The sequence below is a fragment of the Clarias gariepinus genome, chromosome 19, assembly GCF_024256425.1.
Source record: "Clarias gariepinus isolate MV-2021 ecotype Netherlands chromosome 19, CGAR_prim_01v2, whole genome shotgun sequence".
Taxonomy (NCBI): domain Eukaryota; kingdom Metazoa; phylum Chordata; class Actinopteri; order Siluriformes; family Clariidae; genus Clarias; species Clarias gariepinus.
In genome coordinates, this window is record NC_071118.1 from 19,579,438 (window position 1) to 19,595,206 (window position 15,769).

The 15,769-nt window shown below is 36.0% G+C and overlaps 1 protein-coding gene across 3 annotated transcripts; it reads right to left on the minus strand.

Moving 5' to 3' along the window:
- Positions 1-2,414: 2,414 nt before the first annotated feature.
- wdr41 (WD repeat domain 41) lies at positions 2,415-15,556 on the minus strand. Of its 3 annotated transcripts, none has more exons than XM_053477851.1 (14): positions 15,497-15,556; positions 14,622-14,700; positions 13,672-13,790; positions 13,000-13,048; positions 11,389-11,517; positions 11,123-11,185; positions 10,352-10,463; positions 10,184-10,246; positions 8,313-8,414; positions 5,506-5,690; positions 5,299-5,420; positions 4,456-4,541; positions 3,751-3,887; positions 2,415-2,726 (listed from the first exon to the last, which is right to left on the minus strand). In XM_053477851.1, exons 2-14 carry the CDS (start codon positions 14,667-14,669, stop codon positions 2,586-2,588), a joined length of 1,356 nt encoding a protein of 451 aa, XP_053333826.1. In that variant the 5' UTR covers positions 14,670-14,700; positions 15,497-15,556; the 3' UTR covers positions 2,415-2,585. The 3 variants fall into 3 exon arrangements, with proteins under 3 accessions (XP_053333826.1, XP_053333825.1, XP_053333824.1); XM_053477850.1 differs by having other exon boundaries at positions 15,375-15,549; XM_053477849.1 differs by having other exon boundaries at positions 15,294-15,549.
- Positions 15,557-15,769: the final 213 nt, after the last annotated feature.

The window sequence follows — 15,769 nt, forward strand, 5'->3', positions numbered from 1 at the left end:
GGAACCCAGGGCCAACTGCACCAGCATAAGCTCTAATAATTAATCTGAGGATTTCATCCCATTACAGACATGGAGGTCTGTTTGGCCCTGTCTGCTACAGTGTCACTAGGCTTTTTCACATCTGTCACACTTTCAACCTGCTCTCACCTGTGAAGAGAATGGGGGCCACTGGCAGATCTAAGAGTTCTGGTGTTCTCTAACAAATGCTAAAAATTCAACTTAATTCATATATTTTTAAAACAATTCATGTTTAATGGTCATTGTTGCAAAGCAGCTTAACAGAATCGAAAGAAAAATTGGGAAATAAGTATGAAATGTGTGAGAAAATATGTATAAATTAGATTTCCCAGATTGTCCCTGTTTTTACTAATAAAGCTGCATGATGTTGGGATTTCGAGCCCTCATGGAGTCTGTTTCTGACAGTTCACAGGTCAGAAACATGCACACCAGTAGCCTGCTGGAGGTCATTGTATAGAGCTTCCTCTTCCTCCTTGCATAAAGGAATTGATACTGGTTCTGCTGCTCGGTTGTTGCCCTTCTACAGCCCTATACAGTTCTGGTGGTAACTGCCAGACCCTGGTATCTCCTCCATGATGTTCCATCCTGGAATAACTGTGCAATGTGACTGGGCTGCAGTAGAGCCTCAGAAAGGATATGGTGAGAGCATTTGTTTGTCCCTATGTGCAAGTACATTTTGCAAGTCCCTATGTGCAAGTACATTCCCTTTTTATGGGTTGTCTTGCTTTTGCCTTTCCATTGCACCTGTTGTCACTTTCATTTGCACCAAAGCAGATGAACAGAATGACAGATGAATATCACTGAAGTTTAACCAATGTAAACAAGTCCCAATATAAACAAACTAATTTAAACCACAATTACCCTGATAAGACTACGTTAATATGACCACAAGTTCATATTAATAACTGCCTTTGTTTGTCCTATGAGCTTCATACTCAAGCCCAAATAATATTACAAGAACAACTTACACTAGCAGTACCTTTTGTCCAGTGGGATCCCAGTTTACCCCACAGGCTATTGTAAAGGCTTCACCGTAGGACTGACACACTGTACAATCTAGTTTTGTCTAAATTTATATGGAATACTGAATTTAGAAATGGATATCATTCATATCTGCATAAATGTACATAAGCTGTTGCCATAGTGATAATCAAACGCAGATGTTTCACACATTTTACCCACCCAGTCAACATAATTTGTTATAAACCACACAAATGCAGAAGAAGTTTTACAAAAAATGATGTTTTACTTTACTTAATTTTCAGCATTTGTGCTATAGCTATTTGCAAGGAATCCCAATTAACCATAATAACACTGGTTTTGTAAAAGCAAAGTTTAACAATGCAAGATGTATAAAAGAAAAAAACATGGCATTTCTTTTTGAGTCACACTGTAATAGTAATTTATTAGGCGAAGCTGTCTTTCAGTTACCTAGTCAAGACTTGGAGCTACATGAAGCTCACCTGTGGCCCTTTGCACATTGTGTACTCCTGGACTCTTCTTAAAAAGTGCTCTCCCAAATTTTAGGCAGCAAGCTAAAGTAAGCTGAATCTTACTATTAAGCTCAATAGTACCCCCTTAGGCTCCCTACTCACACAGCTTGACAAGCCCTTGTTAAAAGCATGGGGTTTTTCTTCTTTACCTGGTATTTATTGCACTACACCAAAAAACTGATATTACTCAGTCATCGTTCATATACAAATTCACAACCTCATTCACATTTATTTTTAAATTGGTGTTGCCAATCCACCCACTGATGTATTTTTGGGAGTTGGAAGGAAACTAGAGAACCCAGAGGAAACTTGGGAGTTCAATAAGCCAGTAATATTAACACAACAGTACCATACAATCATTTAGAAGTAGCTCGCAGTAGCAGTTGTATACACCACCAAAATTCTTCAGTCTTAAATTCATAACCTAAAAAAATAGCACAACAACTTTAAAAAGTAAACCTTTTTCAATTACTTCTTCCCAAAAATAGGCTTTCTTGTATAGCCATTTATATGGTTAATATATTAACATTTTAAATTACCTTGTATGCAAGTATATTCACATAGACATATTTAAAACCTGAATTTCAATGTAAAGAATTAAACTCATTCATTGAAAAAAAAGGGTTAAAAAAAGGCGATACAGTATGAATTGTCAGAAATGCTAAAGAACGAACAACAGTTTAGCATTTTAAAAATTAAGCCATAACTTTTCAATAAAAAAATAAGCATGCTCAGTAACAGCTAAGACAGTACATTGTTCAGTCACAGTTATTGTCACATAAAATGCAGAAATAAAATGGCACAATATAACAATAATCAACTCTTATTATACAGCAGGCACATTTTGAGTGAGATGCTGATTGTGGAGCTGAGCATTCAAGTACTAACTAACTTTTTTTTTTTTTTTTTTTTTTTTTTTTTTTAAGAAGAGGCGTATGCTCATTCTCTCTCTGTCTCTGAATGGCCTTTTCTGTTTTTCAGAAGACCTCCTGTTCCTCACCTCGCCGTATTGATATCAAATAATTTCTTTAAGGTGAGAATAGGAGTGATGAGTGAAACGCGGAGTGAGAAGGTTTAGAGGCACCCTTTCTCCTCCAGCTTCAGGAACAAAGCCAAACTGCGCAAATGTGACTCTCTTTCTCCATCCTTCCACAAAATGAGCAGATGATCAGCTGAGCAAGTGACCACTCTGCTGTTGCCAAAACTCAGAAACATCTGTAGCACAGAAATACATAAGTAAAACATTTAAGCAGTGATTTCAGGCAGAGTGACCCATGTTGGCTGATGATGCGTTTTTGTTCTTTCCTTGGTAACTCTTTAAATATAAACCAAATTCAACATTCAAACATCAACATGTTTACACTTCACTATGCATTTCCTGTGATAAGTCACTTACAGCACATTGTTTAATTTCATTATAAGTAAAAAAAAAAAAAAGCTAAGATTCATTTCTGTTTTTATTTCATATTTTCATATACTATTTTCAATGGATCACAATGGAAAAAACTTTGTTATTATTGGTGCCATCTCCTTTTTAATTGTTTTACTTAAATCAAATCAAATCAATTTTTTTTATTTATCTTACGGCATCTAGGGAAAAAAGGCAGTCCCTCTAAACTTAGGCACTTTTACAGCCACGTGTGTGCTCCTGATTACCTGTTAATATTGCTAATATACATTGTGACATCAATTTATGGAATCTTCCAGCCTGTTTAAAGATATAATCAACTTTATTAACTTTAAGAAAGGACAAATACATTATTTTTGGACATAATCTCCTTATTTTTTAATATACTCTGTCCAAATGTTTTAGGCTGAAGTGCAAGCCACAAATGTCCCACTGTCTTCAATTTTAAAGTGATCTTTGCTCACATAGGGGACTATACAGGTGGAAGTCATTCAAGATCAGGACTATAGGGAGGAAGTTTTTGCAGAATGTTGAATGTGTGGGCAGAAATGTGTGGAAATGCATGGTCATGCAGGATCACAATACAACGGGATAGCAGTCCTCTGCTCTTAATCCAAAGTGTAGGCTTCAATAAATATCTCACTGTAATGAGCACTGTTGATTGTTGAACTTTTTTCCTGATAATGTTTTAATACTGGCCCTTGAGATTCGCAGAAAATTGTAAGCATCAATGTTCCCGCTGATAGAGAATATTACATTGACGGTAAGATTCAAGACGTATTTAACCTTTCCTCTTTAGATTTGTTAATGTGTGTAATGTGTATAGAGTACCTGCACAGCTCCAGAGTGACCAATCAGATCTCCAACCAACTCTAGCGAGCACAGACCAGAAACTTCCAGAAGCTTTTTAGAAGGAACACTACCATGTTTATTGGATCTCCCAATGGTGCCAAACAAGCCAAAAAAGCCTGCGAGAGAGAATGCAAATAAGTGAATAATGCATTAACTGTTTTTTTGTGGCTCCATGTTTAATTTCCTCTTTCAATTGCTAAATGGACCAGTTAGAATATATGCACCTCTATACTGTTAAGAATTTTCATCATTATTCATCCTTTAACCAGCAGAGAGAGTGTAAAAGCGCTTTAAAATTCATTTGTAGGAGATATTGCACCCACAGCACATTCTGTTTTCCCTGTATTTATGCTGAGCGTCATGCTTAATTTTACAGGATTACACAATATTGTGCACTGGATGGTAGCATCAACACCCAGAAAGACATGTGAGATCCGGTAAAGGTTTGGCAAGGCCTATGTTTTTACCCCTGTCAAGTCATGAAGGATCATTGGAACAGAATAAACTGGCCCGTTACAAGCATCACAATTTGCTCTTTTTGCCACACTTTGAACTGATTCTGTCCATGTTGCAGAGTGCTTTGTATATCCTCCTACCTTGACTGCTCTGTGATCTGAAGACTGTTTTGGTATACACAGCATATAAGAAAATACTGTCAGAAATCAGTAGGTGTGTCTTTCTCACCTGAGGAGGCAGGCTCTGCAGGCAGGGGGAGCTCCTGTAACTCCCAGATCCTGACACTGCCATCCTCCGAACAAGACATCACCTGTCTTAAAGATACCACATACACACACGCACACACACACAGTGTTTCTTTCAGGTGAACTCAAACATGTAAAATTGTGTCAAAAGTTTAAAATATAAAGGCCTTTCTTAGACCACCCCACATAAACTGATCGTAGCCATAAAATTAGCACCAGGCCATGTGAATTAAATTATTCTTTATACCACTCATTCCGTACAGGGTCATGAGAGTCAGGGGACTTGGGGCATGAGGCGGGGGAGTGCCTGGACAGGGTGTCAGTCCATTGCAGGGCACAGATGCACGCATACATTTACATTACATTTAGGCATTTGGCAGACGCTCTTATCCAGAGCGACTTACTTTTTTTTTTATATATATATATACATCTCATTATACATCTGAGCAGTTGAGGGTTAAGGGCCTTGCTCAAGGGCCGAACAGTGGCAACTTGGTGGTTGTGGGGTTTGAACCTGGGATCTTCCGAACCGTAGTCCAATGCCTTAACCACTGAGCTACCCCTGAGACCCAGTAAGCATACAAACTTACATATGCACTACGGGAATATTGGAAATTCCAATTAGCATACTCTGCATGCTTTTGGATTGTAGGAGGAAAACAAGGTACCTGGAGAAAATCCACCAAGCACAGGTAGAACATGCAAACGCCACACACTATAGTACACGAAAAATGTTAATGGCCACCCAATGCTCATCTATGCATAAAAACTGTAACATTATATGATACTTTCACCAGCTAATGGACAAACAAATGTAAATTTGTACCTATTGTGCAGCACTGTGGTGTATAAGACATCAGAATCGTGAGCAAACTTCCTATATGCCACCACTGTCTTCATCCTTGTGTTATACACAAACAGCCCACTGCCCACTGCTGCAACAACCAACTGTGTGCAAAAGAGAGAAAAAGATGCTGACCAAATATAAAAAAATTCTAAATTTAATCCAGTCACCACTGGAAAGGAGCCCCACCTCTCCATCTGAGTGAAGGTGCTGAATGGATGCTTCACTCTGTTTCTGCTGCCCCATTCTGATCTCTGATTGGCCCTCTCGATCTGGTTCCTCCCACAAAATACGCTCGTAAGATTGAATTGTCCAGTCAAGACTATCCCAGAGGATGACCTCTCCAATGTGAGAGCCACTAGCAAACATATCATCTGCCAAACAAGAGAACAATCAGTTACTGCACAAAATCAACTGCCTTAAAAAATATAAGCATTGTTCCCTACTTACAAAATTAGTAAAGTAAAAAGATAATCTTCTTATCAAACAGTTGCTTTTATTAATACAAAGACAACATTCGCCTAATTTTGGTGTCTGCTTGTTTTTAGAACAAAAATACAACATATTAAAACCAAATTATATATATATATATATATATATATATATATATATATATATAAAATAAGAACATATACTTAAATTATTTTCATGGGCCCAAACAAAAGCGTAATGGGCAAGAAGCATTTGTTTTGCATTTTTAAACTATGTTTTTTGTGTTACACATGGCTAACACGTTTACAGCAAGGTATTAATACATGTCCAAATTAGACATTTATTAAATTCTGGTATCTCATAAAGTCTTAAAAGGTTACTGCAAAATAAGACAAAGATCACAAAGACAATAACCTAAACAACAGCATATGGTTAAAAACAGTGCATTCACTGTAACTAAGGGTTCCAATCCTGTTTCTGCATGACAAGCACAGTGAGGTCCATAAAGACATAGTTACGAAAGTTGTTATAAAACAATGTAAGTGCCCTGCACAAAAAACTCTAAGAAGTAGAGCAGTAAAAAGAAACCTTGAAAGGAACCAGACTCAACAGGGAACACATTCCTTTTTTTGGAGTACAACGGATAGCAGGGGTGATAACACATCCGTGTCCAATCTATTGTCCTCTTGTGGCTGAATGAGCACACATCCGCATAAGAATGCTACATACTATAAATTTGATGTTCAATGATTTGGCATCCACATACTTTTGACGGACTGAAGCACATCTGCTGCTCTGCACAATTTATAAGTCATCACTTAATCAATTTAAAAAGACCAGCATAGGAACAAAAATCATTGACCATTTTTAGACTTAAAGCACAATAAAATAGAAGGATAAGATGCAGGTAAAAATGTAACCAAAGTGTCAGTGATACTATGTTTTTTGTTTTTTCAGATTACATTTTTTATTTAAAAAGAATGATGTAGGTATGTGTATAAAAACTGCTTGTCTCCTGGGAATTTCACACACAACAGTTCACACAGAAATGTTAAAACCATTATTTAAGGATTGAATATCAAAATAGTATGTGCGCGTGTGTGTGTGTATATATATATATATTAGTGCTGTCAATCGATTAAAATTTTTTTTACTAATTAATCGCACAATTTTTTGCAATTAATCGCGATTAATCACAATTAAAAGACTGAAACTTTTTGGATATGTAAATGTAAATAATTAATGTAAACTCAAGACAATTAAACTATTTAAATTCAAATATGATTGTTTATTGGAATTTTTGTTTAACTTGTAACACAGATTTTCTCATGTAAACAACATACCTGCAATAAACCATCAATATTCTCCAAATTAACTGTTGGCTTGAAAGCCATATTTATTACAGAAATAAAAACACAGGTATGTGCCATTTGTGTCATTTGAATTTCAAAACAAGCAATGCAATTTACATTGGCGAGGCCCTGTAGAGATTGTTTCGGTGGGGTGTTTTGCTTTTAAGTGATATGTCAAAGACGAATCTTCTCTGGTATTTAAATTCAGCTTTGCAAAATGTACAGATTACTTTTGTTTTATCCACAGAACCATCCGGCAGAGTTTTATACTGAAACTTTCCGTCTAAAAGTCCTTCCTTGGTCTTATCCATACTTCTTTGCACGTTGAACACACGTCGGCCACAACAGGAAATAAAAAAAACTGCAACCGCGTTAATTGCGTTAATTTTTTTTTATGCGTTAAATATTTCAAATTAATCGCATGCGTTAACGCACTAATTTTGACAGCACTAATATATATATATATATATATATATATATATATATAAACATGTATATATAATGTGTAAGACTCATTCTCGCCTAGCATAATGCTTAGAAATACAAAAATAGGCTCTGCCTAAAAATGCATTTGTGTCTTATAAAATGCTTCTGCCTTTGGTTGCAGAAATCAGTATAAAAGAGACCAAATCCAAACAGACTTAAACACTGATAGTAATATTTAATAAGTATTTTACCTTTGCTCATCAGGTTTGTTAGCGTATTGTGTATAGAATACCTACACAGCTATAAGAGAGACCATTCAGATAGCCAACCAAGTCTACCAAGGTGAAGTTTTTTTTTAATTATAGTATGTAGGTTAACAAACTTAAGGTTAACAGTTTTTTAAATATCAATATAAAGTATAGACATATGCAGAAGTACACAAATCCAAAGTAAAAGTAGAGGTAATCCCAGGTAAAATATTACTCAAGTAAAAGTCCCCAACTTTTAGTATGATCGAGCATTGTATGAAGGAAACCAAACGGCACAATTCTCTACAACAGTCAGCAGGTGGCAATATTACCACTTTAAATTCCGCACATAACTGTGGTTATGTAACAACACTATGCACAAATGTACTGAATGCAAAAATTTGTTGCAGAATGTAGTGGAGCAAAAGTAAAAAGGATACCCCTAATACAACAAGACTGTATATTCTATTAAAAGATGCTTAAAGAAACAAGCTTTAACCTGAATTAATCTATGTTTAAACTTCATTAATGAGCTCACCATTGACTCTGATGAGTGTCCGGATAGTGTCTTGATGGTCAGTCAAATGGCGAACAGCCAGGATGGACATTTCGTTTTCAGACAGATTAAGCTTAAAGATTACTGAAATAATCAAAAAGGTCAATGTTTTTTACCAGAATAAACGATACACCAGTCAATAATCAGTCATATTAGAAGCCATTTTTAAATACTTTAAAATGCATTATTAATGTCAAAATGATAATACAATAATAATACAATAAGATCAGTAATATTAGCAAATCAAATATTGCAAAGGTATATTATAAGCAATCACTGTTATAAAAGTGTGTTTATATAATTACTGTGCATAACAATAACATTTTTCTTTGAATGCGTCTTGTCAGGTGCATATTTGGTCATATAATTTTAAAGCGTATTCATCATGCTGCTTAGTCATCAAAAGTGTACCCTCATTGAACACTAAAGGAACACCTGTATACCTGCTACAATTATGTCATCAACAGATCCTGTGGCTGCAGTGCATAAAATTCTACAGATACGAGCAAGGAGTTTTATCCATCAGAAAGAAGAAAGAAGAATTAGCTCAGTTACCTTAATAACCAAACTGTAGCTGTTTACATAAACGTACACCACCTTGAACTCCAAGATATCTATGTGAGGATGCTTTGCATGAACTTCAGCTCGACCTTCAACACTATTATCGCAGGTAGACTGGTCACCAAACTTGCTAACCTAGGGCTTTCCCAATCATCAAAGTTTCCATTATTTCTTTGTGGAGTTTCCATTATTTCTTTGCTTTGATATACAAGCATACTTCTGGAACAAATTATGCTCGCAATCCAAGGCTTAACTGTACATATTTTTGTGTTTTATGGCTTACATGTTTACAGCAAGGTATTAATACATATATAAATTATACATATATTAAATTATCTTGTATCTCATAAAGTGTTAAAAGGTTAGTGCAAAGTTGTAATATATAATACTATATGCAATATATTGGACTCCATACCATACATCAAAGTATATAGACTCCTAACCTAAACCCCTAACACCCATATATTGTTTAAAACACACAACTGATTAGAATTTTTCCCTATGTTATACAGTAAGTCTCTATTCACTGGAACTAAGGGTTCTCCATGACAAGCACAGTAAGACATGGTTTAACAAAGTTGGTATAAAAAAATGTGAGTGGTCTGCACAGAGAACTCTGACCTCCACCCCACTCAATACCTGGTAGACTGGTCAACAAACTTGCTAACCTAGGGCTTTCTTGATCCAACTGGTGCTACCCAACAAATCACCACCAGACCATTAGACTAGGCTGCATCCTATCCTCCAGTCTTACATTCGTCACATCATACTGTACATGCCTGCACGTTAAGCTGCTTTCTCTATGCTGCTTCTCTATACTATATCTAAACAATTCAGTTTATTCCTTCACTCTAATTCTCCACCGTTCTCTCTCTCCTACACCCCTATTAATTTAATAAAATAAAAACCCTTTAGTGGGATCTTGCCATGTATCTGTGTCTCTGTGGTACCCCCAAACCAATCTATTACATCTGTTATTCTGCATAATTAAAAGTCCCGGTTTGATAACACTGTCCACACAAATATATTTTGCTCCAACATTTATCATCAATTAACTGCCATTGTGCGTGTGGTTTAAGTAGTAAATTATTAGTTTTTACAAAATACAATACAAACCCAATGACCATGAGGTATTTAAAAGCTAAACTTAAGAAGATCAATTATTTAAGTAATGGGTTATTATGCTTTAAAAGATTGTCAAAACATTACACATTTGTCTTTTTAGAAATTAGGAACCAGGAAATATGTGTCTTTGGTATGTACAAAAAGTCTCACATTTAAGGGTGGCTTACCAATCTCTTTGTCTATGGCAGCAGCAACACAAGATTTTGGCAAATCCATCAACGCAGTGATGCCTATGTAAAGGAATAATCACACCATCAGGAACAGGTACTTCTACTGTCCGCAGTAATTTATTTATTTTTTACTCTGCCTGTCTGTGTGTGTATGTGCGTACTTACCTGAATCTCTGTAATGTACCGCCTTACACTGTAGCTGAAAATCTTGATTCCACACACACAGCTCATTGCCTCCAGAAAGAAACACATCCAGATGATCTAGGACCAGTACACACTGTTGCAGAGAGGACACACACACACACAAACACACAAAAATGAATTTTCATTTACAGTATCAAACAAAAGTTTAGACCTTCTAATTCAGTGGTCTTTTCTGAGGTATATTTCTTTCTACACTGTAAAACAATACATCCATGAAGGCGTTCAAAATATACAATAATCTCCTTTGAACAGTTGATATTGTGATGCATCAGCTACTTATGCTCTGTAAAGCCTTCATAACGCCTCTAATCCGAGGTGATTAGATTATTGGTCATTTCTGAGGCTAGTAACTCCAAATAAACTTCTCATCTGCAGCAGTTTTGGTCTTGCTTTTCTGGGATGGTCTTCAGGACAGCCAGTTTCATCATAGCGGTTAATGAGTTTTGCAAATGCACTTAAAAATACTGTCCTTGCAACAACTATTGCTATAACTATTCCAGAACAGATGACCTTTGTGTCTTAAAGTAACACCAGGCTGTTGTTACTTAATCACTTAACTTCATATGTTATTTCCTAGTTTTCGAAATCTCCAGTAATGTTCTAGAATGTAGAAAAATAAATCACAAAATAAAAAGCTCTGAATTAGAAAGTGTGTCCAAACTTTTGACTGGTACTATATCAGAAGGCATGTTACAATTTAAAAATAAATTAGCTCATTTGTAAACAGAGTACCTTAACAGAAGACTGTAGATTAGACACAAGGTGTAGTCGCTGTCCTGTGTCTGCATCCCACAGCTATATCAGTGTTAAGGATTAGACATTACACTCCACTGCAGTATCATACAGATAAAAGGTGTGTACATGTTTTTATCTAAAGTACATACTGTACATGTATACATGCATACATGTATATACTGTAGATAAACACATACACACCTTTTATACACATATACACATTTGCATATGCACATACACATTTTATACACATATAAGGATACACACATCATGCGGTCTGATGAAGCTGTTATAAGGGCTGAGAGGGTTTTTTCTGCGTTGGTGCACGTGTACGCCGTCAGTGCTGTGATCTGTTGAGTATGAGCTCGTAACTCTACCAGCCGCTCTCCGGTCTGTCATTCAATTCACACACACAGACACCATTTTGACACTTTTCACTTGCAGTCTTGCATTTCAGAATATACAAGAGACTTTCTTGAACAGAACCATATTTTTATGAAAATTATTTTTTTCTGTAACACGTATGCGATTACGACAACCCATCTGTTGATTTAAAAAATATCCTGAGCTGACAGGCAAGCAAAAACTTTTATCTACCTCTACCTTGACTGTACATATAGTATTCTGGTGTTTACAGTTAGGATCTGCACTACCTACTTACTGACTAGGTATACATACCAGTTCACTGATAATGTCACTATTTCAGAAGGGTCAAATTATGGAGCAAAGAAAACAACTAAGAGAATTTGAAATTACTGTAACTGGGTTGAGAGTACTTCAATACATTATAGAATAGTGCTAAACCATCAACTTTGCAAAAGAAATGTAGGTTTTTCATACACAATGTGAGGATAATTCACAGGATTGGGACTAAACAGCTGTGTGGCCATAAGAAAACCACTTGTTTGTGACACGAATTAGAAAAAAAGGCTTAAATGGATTATTGAAAAAAAGAAAAAGGTCATGTGGTCTGATGAAAAAAAAAATTAATAATAATAATAATAAAAAAATTAAAAAAAGGCACATTAGAAGGTTAAAAATCCATTTTCTCCCTCAGACTCTCTTACAGTATGTGTGTGCGCGCACGTAATTTGACATCGTGCCGATTCACACACTCTCTCTCGGGACCAGAGGGGCTTCACACACACACACACACACACATACAAACACATACACACACATACACACACATACACACACATATACACACACATATACACACACATATACACACACATATACACACACATATACACACACATATACACACACATATACACACACATATACACACACATATACACACACATACACAGCACCTGCGCGCATAAACGGAAACACTAGTCTGTCGGTATTTATTTCTACCTGGACATGGGCTGACTTAAGCAGGGGAACCTTCCAGGCGATGCAAGATTTTAAGCCATGACGTCTTATGTGTACAGTATTACTAATAGTAGCCTTGGAAACGATGGTCCCAGCTCTCTTCACAGCATTGACCTCACTGTATATATAATTTTTTAATTAATGATTAGTAGATCTGTATGCTGGAAATAACTTGCTTATGTGAAAGTGAAAGAAAAATGGTCAGCCTAATTTAAGATAAGAGGAAGTTGTGAGTTTGTTGTAAAGAGGGTTACAGTAATTCTAGAAGTCCAAAGTCTAAATGCACACTTAACAATTTAAATCTTGAGGCAGATGGGTAATCACTTTGACCAACAGTATTATTCACATTAATGTTGTATTCCGTTTTTAAAAACCCTGGTGCATTTTTTTCATTGCGAGCCAGTAACTAAACAGATGCCTAGACTGGTGTAAATAAAATACGTGAAGCACACAGCACATATACGCAAAGTCTACAGGCAAAAGTGTCCCACCTCAACATTCCATACAAACACCATCCCATCATCTCCTGCTGATGCAAATCTGAAATGAAGGAATCAAAGGCCTGTTTTTAAAACATATATGACAAATATACTGTCCGCAATCAGTATTACATATTAGACAAATACATATAACACAATGCTGCAGCCATCATCTGCTCTAAAATAATTGGTGTAATGCAAAGAACTTACACATATCCAAACTCGTCACTGTTTATAAACCTGCTCTCAGAGATGATATACACTAAATGCCCAAAAGCATGTTCATCACTCCCATCCAAGATGTAGTCCCTCTTATCGTAATCTCCACTCTTCTGGGAAGGATTTGAACAAGATTTCAAAGTGGTCTGCAGGTGATTTGTCCGGGCTTTAATGTTCTTCCATATTAACTCTGGCAAATCTTGCTCATATTGACCTTGCTTTAAGCAATGTCATGCTGAAATATGTTTGTCCTAAGTTCCCCAGAAATAAACTGTAATTTAAGGTATACATTTTAAGGTCACCTTTTAAGGCTGTGTGCTTTAAACTTCTTAGTAACAGTTTGGGGAAACCCCAGATAATGTGTGAGCGTCAGGTCCATAGTTTTATCAGCTGGATAGGCTGATGAGAGAGCGAGGAAGACAGATAGAGAGAAAGAGAGACAGAGACAGAGAAAGAATTGTTTACCTGATGTCATCAATCTGCACCAGAAATCGCACAATGTCGAAATGACCTCTAAGCACCTGCAGTTCGGTGTAAGAGTTTTTGGGCTGATCCTCTCCAATACAAAGTGCAGCATAGCGGTTCTTTAACACAACACAAAAGAAACAATCCAGCTTCATTTAATCCTTACCTCACCACCTACATATCAAACTGTTTATGTTAAAGCAATGGACACTGTACATTCTAACCCTTTTATCAGAAGGTGTATCCAAAATTTTCTCAGGCATGAAATAATGGAAGAATAATACAAGAAAAATTGTCCATATATATATATATATATATATATATATATATATATATATAAAAGGCAAACACACCTGAACACGTTATTTGCATGTCATTAACATGTAGGTCATAGAGAGATCCGGAGGCATACAGACGATAAGAAACATATTAGCATTTTTAAATAAGAAAAAAGGGTTCTAGCGGACAGTAGATATTTGCATGTATATTCGTCTGGACAAAGGCTACAGGAAGTAGAGATTGTGAAAAAAAAAAATGATTAAGTTATTAATTGTGATTCTGTTTTGGTGAAGATTCATGTATCACCACACTGACTTAATCATTAAACTTAAAATTGTAGTAAAATTGTCGGAATATAATATCAAATTAGGATATCTATAAATTTTTTATGCTTATACAGTAGAATCGCACCTGGGTATCATGATAAAATCATGACCGGTGGTTCACATCCCTAATAAGAAGGGTTACCATATCTCAACGTGGGGATTGTTATATGGGCATAGAGGCATTTAAAAGTACAGACAATATCAGAAATCCATACAAATACATTAAAGTAATTTTTGACTGAGGGCTTGCCTTGAATCCGCTTTTTGAACCCCCTCTTTTTAACCCTAATTATTTACACTTTGGGCTAAAGTACACACTGGTCTACCCAAAACTGGGATTGTTACCTCAGCCGAGCCATGCGAGCCGCGAGTGCCAAGAATCCAGCGGAGCATCACGTGCTGCTTTTATGGAAACAACCAAATTCTGAAAATACAGAAATAGTTTAAACTTTTGTCTAAATGCATTATAATGAAACTAGCAAGTCAAGCACGTTTTTTTTCATTAAAAGAGATTTTTTTTTTAAGATTAGAGCACTTTTACACAGGTATTAGGTTAAAACTATATGAAGTTTATTCTCTTTTTTATTCTGCATTCTAGAATAAATAAATACACAAATAAATGCATAAAATAATGTTAGCAAAATCAAAACAACAGTGAAGACAGTGTGAATCCTTGTAACGTTATCACAAATACTACTGGGAAGCTGCAGTGCAAAGGAGCATGAGAATCAATCAATCAATCAATTAATCAATACAAATGACCAAAAGTTTGTGAACCCCTGACCATCACATCCAGCACTATAACTAATAACACGCTTGGGCTTTTATTCTCAGTGAATGAAACTGAAAGATTAATGCTACAGAAACATTCTACACTGTGTGCTTTCAGCTCTGTGGCTGCAGTTTGGGGAAGAAAACATAGTGGGTGCAAAGGGCAAATGTCCTACATACACATATACATCGTTAAACTGTTTTAAAGTACAGATTACGTGTAATTCGACACACACACACACACACCGTTCGCTGGACAGATCTAAATCTGAATCCTGAGCTTTAGGACCGTCTACAGCCTCTGACAGCCTTGACACCCACACACACCTTCACTCGTTCCGTAAACAGGCGTCCAGCACCTGACGTTATATTCCGTTTTTTCATAAAACACAAATTAATCACTTAATTATTCGTGTAAACATTACCCCTCGGTTTAAAATTAAACGCACAGCGCGAGCAGCAACGCCGAATTAAAAATTTCCCAATTTCTCAAGCATTGTGATTCTCCAACGTTTAGCCACAATAAAGTCTCCAAGTCTGTCAAAATAAAAGTCTTTCAGTGTTGAGATTATTATGATAGAGTTGCCATTCTATATTTTCCAGATAAAAAAAATAAAATACAAGTACTGTACATAATTAAGTGAAAACGTAAATGAAATGTAAAAAAATTTTTGTTGAGACAATTATTCATAAAAAGTAGACTTAAATCTGGCACAGACAAA

Coding starts and splice junctions, on each gene's coding strand:
- wdr41 (XM_053477851.1), bottom strand. CDS start 14,669: ATGCTCCGCTGGATTCTTGGCACTCGCGGCTCGCATGGCTCGGCTGAG. Junction 13,049..13,671: donor GTGCAGATTGATGACATCAG/GTAAACAATTCT, acceptor CCTTCATTTCAG/ATTTGCATCAGCAGGAGATG. Junction 10,247..10,351: donor GGTACATTACAGAGATTCAG/GTAAGTACGCAC, acceptor TCCTTTACATAG/GCATCACTGCGTTGATGGAT.